The sequence below is a fragment of the Pteropus vampyrus genome, unplaced genomic scaffold (genome assembly GCF_000151845.1).
Source record: "Pteropus vampyrus isolate Shadow unplaced genomic scaffold, Pvam_2.0 Scaffold577, whole genome shotgun sequence".
Lineage (NCBI taxonomy): Eukaryota > Metazoa > Chordata > Mammalia > Chiroptera > Pteropodidae > Pteropus > Pteropus vampyrus.
In genome coordinates, this window is record NW_011889358.1 from 137,961 (window position 1) to 144,752 (window position 6,792).

Genomic DNA, 6,792 nt, shown 5'->3' on the forward strand with positions numbered 1-6,792 from the left:
TGGTGGGTGCCACAGCTGGGGAGAGGAGATTCGCTGTACTACATTGTGCCTGTAGTTGACAGAACTGTATTGTGCACTTAAAAATTTGTTAAGAGGGTAGACTTCATACTAAGTGTTTCTAAAGGAAAGAGGCCCTTTCACTTTCTCCTCTGGAAAGGTCTACCAGTAGCTACATTAAAAGGAAGAGGGAGGAAGCACATTGGGGACCCAGGCTGTATGCCCTTAAGCAGCCCCAGGATTTATCTGGGCAACCTCAAGGTATAAGCAGGGGATGTCAGATGCCTGAAGATTTACAGCAAAGGTAATTTCTGACTAGATGCTTGCAGAGAGTGCCATGTGAAGCCATATCAGGAGATAGAGAATAGGCCGATAACTAAGGAAAAACCTGTGATTAGTTTAGTATAAGGTTTGGTTGTCAGAAAACATTCTATGATAACTGGGAGAGCAGTACTGTTTTCTCAACTCAGAGGGACATACATACCATGAATCTTGCTGTGGGGTTTGGTGTTATATGTGCTACCATACAGTGCTCCTAGTTTTTAGCATGCATGCTTTGTTTGGAATTTATGCATTATTGTAGAAGCCAAAACCAGGACAGAAACAAATAGATAGGCAGCATGGAGTATGGAAAGGTAATGGATATACGATATAGATCTAAATGTGTGCTGATTCACCAAGTCCTCTGTCTGTATTTCACTTTTTTCCTATTATAAGTCTGAAAGTTGGACTATATCAGGGATACAAATAAATTTCATCACACAGGTCAACTCTTATGGATGTTGGCACTTCGTTGAGAAGGATACTGAAGTCATTTCCTCACTCTTCAAGAAATGATTATATAACTTACTTGTAATTGTGTAACACAGCCATAGAGAAAGGAGGTTAGTGGCTTGTCTCCTTTATTTGCCCACTAGATGAAAAATTCTTCAATATAAACACTTTGTTTCCCTGATGCTAGAGACTAGAACAGTTTTTAACCTCTCTTCATCATTTTAAATACCCCACATCAATCTTCTACAAAAATATAGAATTATAGACTATTTTTAGAAATCAAAACTCAAAGCATGTATAAAGTGCAGAGCCTAGTCATTCAATTTACTAAGATTTTCAGTTCCTTCCACTGTATGTTCTGGTAAGTGAACTCTGACCTACATAAATAAACTACAGCATGTGGAATCACACACACACACAAATACTTTAAATGAATAAGTTCTGAACATGAAGTTTACATATTTAATATAACAGTAATAAAATCTTGAGAATGTTTTGAAAGCATAAATCTTAGAACTTTGTATATTTTTTTAGTACTTCCTCCCATAGTTAAATTATGTATTCAGATTATCTGTTGCCTTATAAATATTGGCTAATTAACACTACTTCCTAATTTTTTAAAATTAGAATGTTTTATATGATTGCACATAGTACCATAATACATTAGTATCATATAATTATACAACTTTACTGTTTTGTCAATATTTGAAATATTAAAACCTTATAATATTGTTTCTCACATTATAATATTATAATTGCAGAAGTTTTTTTTTAGTAATTAGCCTTTGTATCAAACCTACTATTTTCTTCATTTTTATTAATTTCCACATTACCTTTATTTTCTTTGATTTTCACATATTGAATTTTTTAATTTTTAATTTTCAGGGTTCTGAATTTCACCTTAAATTTCTATATTTTCATTTATACTAATTAAATAGAGTGAACTACTTAGAATGACTGCAAAGCAAAGACAAGTGATTTGTCTTCGAACTTCCCTTGTCTAAGTACCAATAAAATGTGTTCTCTAATTTTATGTTAAATAGGCATGTAAAAATCCTGTATTGATTTTCATTGACTGAGTTTTTATAATTTCTCACTTGTCTATTTTCTGATAATATGATATACTAAAAAAAGGTGACTGCACGTTGTGTAAGAGCAGTCATTCCTAATAACCCTGTTTATAGCACCCAGCAGCTGCAGCCTCACGTTTCCACTTTATTGTTTAACAGGAGGTGTGTAAATTGGAAAGATATAAATATTTCTGATGTAGCGCAGTTGGTGCGAAAGTAACTTGACAGCTTGAAATAACCCATTTTCACATTGGAAGATAATTATTTATCAGCTATCTTTTCCCTATACAGATTCTGAATATCTGATTCGATAGAGTAAGGGAATAAAAGTAGGGAGGAGACAAAGCCCATTGCTAGACATGATTGATTATAAAGTACAGTTTTTTAAGCCTTGAAGTTAGGTTCCATTCCATTTATTAATTGCAGAAGTTTTTTTGTTTTTGTTTTTGTTTTAGTAATTAGCCTTTGTAGGTTGCTGTGCATTTTATTTTAAATCATTAGTGTTTACGTAGGATTTACATAGGTTATCTAGAGCTTACTATTTATCTTTTGAAAGTAAAGACCAATACTTATTTAAAGTCACACATCGCAATCTCTTTATTTTTGACATGTATGAAATAGATGACTCTATGGACCTGGGAAAATTACAAAAAAGAAAAAAAGTAAAGAATACAGAGAAATATGTTTCGATGTAGGAAAAAAAGAAATTTTAAAAAAGCTATAAATGACTGTGAACTCTTTTTCTTTTTAAATTAAATTTATTGGGGTAACATTGGTTAATAAAATTATATAGGTTTTGAGTATATAATTCAATAGTCTGTCATATGAATGTTATATTGTGTGTTCCCCACCCAAAGTTAAATTTCCTTCTGTCACCATTTATTTGACTCCCTTTATTTACCCTTACTTACTCCCTCCACTCTTTCCCTCTGGTTACCAGTAAACTGTTGTTAGTGTCCTTGAGTCTCTGTTTATCTTGTTTGTTGCTTTCGGTTTTATATCTCACATATGAGTGAAACCATATGGTTCTCGACTTTTTCCTCCTGACTTATTTTGCTTTGTACGATTATCTCAACATTCATCCATGTTGTCATCAATGGCAGTATTTCATCTTTTCTTATGGCTGAGTAATATTCCATCGTAACATTCATCCCTAAAGATATATACACCTCAATGTTTATTACAGCATATTCGCGGTGGCTAAAACATGGAAAAAACCAAAGTGCCCTTTGATTGATGATTGGATGACTGCAAAGTCTTTGACCACCCAATATAATTTGAATTCTACCCTCATTTTTCTTAAAGTATTTCATTTTTTTCATAGCATTTACCCTTCATAAAGTACTAGGTAATTTACTTTTCTATTATGTTGACTGTTTAATGTGTGTCCCCTTACTAGAACAAGGCTCTACAATAGCAGAAACTTTTGCATGTTTTACTCCTTATATATATCGACCACCTAGAACAATGATTTGTATTTATGTGTGGTTTATTTGTAGTTTCAGCTACAGATTTCATAATGGTTAGTGCTTGTTTGATAATAACATTTTTTTGGCAAAATCCTTCAGGGCCTGCTTCACTTGCTGATTCCTTAAGGTATAAATAAAAGGATTCAGCATGGGAGCAACAGAGGTATTAAGTACTGCTACACCTTTGCTCAAAGCCACACCTTCTTTTGCAGATGTTTTTACATACATGAAAATGCAACTCCCATAAGAAATGGAAACCACAACCATATGGGAGGAACAAGTGGAAAAGGCTTTTTTCCTTTGCTGGGCAGAGGGAATCCTCAGAATTGTCCTAAGGATGAGTGTGTAAGAGAGAATCACCAAGGCCAAAGTTCCCATGAGTGTGAATAATGCTAAGAAAAATGACGTAAGCTCTAGAAACTTTGTGTCTGCGCAAGCAATCAGCAGCACAGGAGAAACGTCACAAGTGAAGTGGTCAATTATATTAGAGTCGCAGAAATCCAGTTGGAGGCCAATAGTCATAGGGGGAAAGATAATGAGGAAACTGGCCAGCCAGGAGCTGATAATAAGCTGGTTGCAGACTTTGTTATTCATGATAGTTGTGTAATATAGAGGTTTGCAGATAGCCACATAGCGATCATAAGACATTATAGTCAGAAGAAAAAATTCTGTAGATCCCAAAAGGATTAAAAAAAATATTTGTGTCATGCAAGCATTATAGGATATGGTTGTGTCTCCTGTAGCGATGCTGGCCAGAAACCTAGGAATACAGGTCGTAGTGAATGAAATTTCTAAGAAAGAGAAATTCCTGAGGAAGAAATACATGGGAGTCTTCAAACAAACATTCGATAGTGTTAGGATGATGATGGTCATGTTTCCACTTACACTCAATAAGTAGGTGAACAATAGAAAGAAGAATATCACAGCTTGTAACTTTGGGTCATCCGTAATTCCCAGAAGAATAAATTCTCTAATCGATGTCTTATTTGGCATCACTAAACTCTGAATTCTTAGGTCTATAGGTAAAAATAATCATGGATGTCAACTCCTGATATGATTTCAAATACATTTATAGTGCTTTTATTCTGCATAGAGAACAATAAAAAATACATTAACAAGAAGTGACAAAATAGTTATCCATTAGAATTGCAAACTCATACCAGCATTTATTTATTCAGGAAAATATTAATTTGTATTTTATTACTTTAAAAAACTTAGGTTTTAAACATGGCTATGATAATTTTCTGTTACATATTTTTGGTTACTGTATTTAACATACAGAACTTTTTCTACAGTCATAAAAATGGATAATAATAATAAATACTTAGCTTACTTCATTGTGGAAGTAATTCATTTGGGAAAATTAAACAAGTTATTGAAACACATAGTATTTTTGAAAACTGAATGCCCATAAAATTCTATTTGCTAATTTTGTCAGTGGAAAACTTACTTTTGAATCAGAATGCAATATTTTTCTGAATATGTTTTGGGTTATATTCAGAGTGAAAAATTAAACCAAAAATACTATATTAATGGACAATTCCTTGAAATCCATTCTCTTTTGCCTTTAGGCAAAATTGACACTATTTGCTCCATTTTGACTAAAGATGACACAACACAATGCCAGCTCTTATTAATAAACAAGATAATAGTGTAAAAGCTCCAATCTGAGTTCTTAAATATAGCCAGTCATATAAACAAAAAAAACAAGTTAGAATATTCCCTGTAAGATTAAATAATTATTTTAGAAAGTTGTTACATAACAACCTTTATCAAGTTCTGCTTTCAAAAAGAATAATCAAATAACTTTCCCATTTATCAGACTGTAGTTTGGAAGATATGATAGGGAAAGAAATTATATTGGAACAAAGATAATAATGACAGCAATAATAGCAATAATTAATTTTATATTTAATTTATTATTATTGATTATTGTTTTATTATATTTACTATTATTAATATTATACTGAAGATCAAAACAGCCTTTATCCCGTGCCCAAAAGTGTTTTTGGTAGGACCTGTTAAGAACCTCATTATGTAGACAAGGAAACTGAGGTACAGAGGAATTATGTAACTTGCCCAAGGTTATATAAGCAGCATGTACAGATAGATTAGCATTCATGTTTGTCTTCTACTGCATCGTTCCTAGTGCTTAAAAGAGATTTTGATTCAATTTTATTTAATGAAGTAATGATTGAATAATGTGTATGCAACCCAGATTAGGATTGTTCTCAAAATCTAGAGATTTCTTTAGCTATATGTGCTTAGCTCTGCATTCATGCATCAATAATTCTGAACTAGTCAATGTTGACAGAAAGATACCAATAGCACTGTGTCAACAAAATGGGAACTTTAGGTAATGAGAATTTTAGAATTCTAGTGAGGTATATGCTTAGTATCCTGAAAGATATTTACCTGCATAGTTCAGCATGGTGTGCTGCTACCATACTAGAAAGAGAGAAAACAGATTGATGATACCTGACTGAACTATGAGGGTAGTCTGATATAACAATATTATCAAAGCGTGAGATATTAAAAATGTGCAGATACCAGTAGTATGGGGCAATGCATCTTGTGGCTGGTCTGACTATATCTGGTCATACATGATTAGGTCTGGCTGAAAAAACTGCTACCTAACTTTTTCTTGAAACAGTGTGATATATTTATGAGCTCAGCTGTGACAAATTTAGGAAGGTATAGGCAGAGAAAATAACGCAACAATTAACAAAATGCTCCCATCATGCATTTCAAAGGTAGTAATTGTTGGAATTCTATGATGTATAAAGATAAATTAACGATGTGGATAAAGAGAAAACATACTCACTTTTATGATAGTCCTTGATGGATTCAAGTCACAGTTTAAACTTAAATATTTTTCTGGTTACTATAATAAGAGAAACAATGTTTTAGGTAGAAAAAGATTCTTTCATTTTTACACATTTTATAAAACTAGTTCACTTGTTAATATTTAATTAATTAAATTTATTGGGGCCACATTGGTTAATAAAATTTGCACACTCACTATTTAAAATTTAAAGAGTTTGTTCAGAATCTCCCTTGTCATAAACTATCCATTTCTCAATCAACAATCCAATCCCAAGGATGCGAAAATCCAAAGAGCATACTTCCAAAAATATTTGTTTTGGAATTTAAATGTTATGTGTTTCATGATTTTGCTGATACTGCTCAGTGATACAGATTTTCCAGAAAGCTTTTCTCTAAAATAAACAGACACATTTTATGTATTTTTGAGTGTAATGTTATAGAAGAGTTTGTTCTTAAGGGAAACATTATAGAAATATCTCTGGAGACATAAATTAGTATCTACAGTGCAATTAATTTTGGCAACACTTTTTAATTGTGTTCCCTTGGGGGCCATTAGGTATTGGAGGAACATAGAATTCTACCTATAATATCAACTTTGCATGAATCAAAGGGAAAGACTGACGAAAGTAGTAATCTTTCTTGATTATTTTTCAAAT

The 6,792-nt window shown here is 32.4% G+C and overlaps 1 protein-coding gene across 1 annotated transcript; it reads right to left on the bottom strand.

The window, feature by feature from the left end:
* Positions 1-3,332: 3,332 nt before the first annotated feature.
* Positions 3,333-4,394, bottom strand: LOC105308434 (olfactory receptor 6C65-like). The gene has a single exon (XM_011384407.1). It carries the CDS (start codon positions 4,301-4,303, stop codon positions 3,365-3,367), a length of 939 nt encoding a protein of 312 aa, XP_011382709.1. The 5' UTR covers positions 4,304-4,394; the 3' UTR covers positions 3,333-3,364.
* Between the last annotated feature and the right edge of the window lie 2,398 nt (positions 4,395-6,792).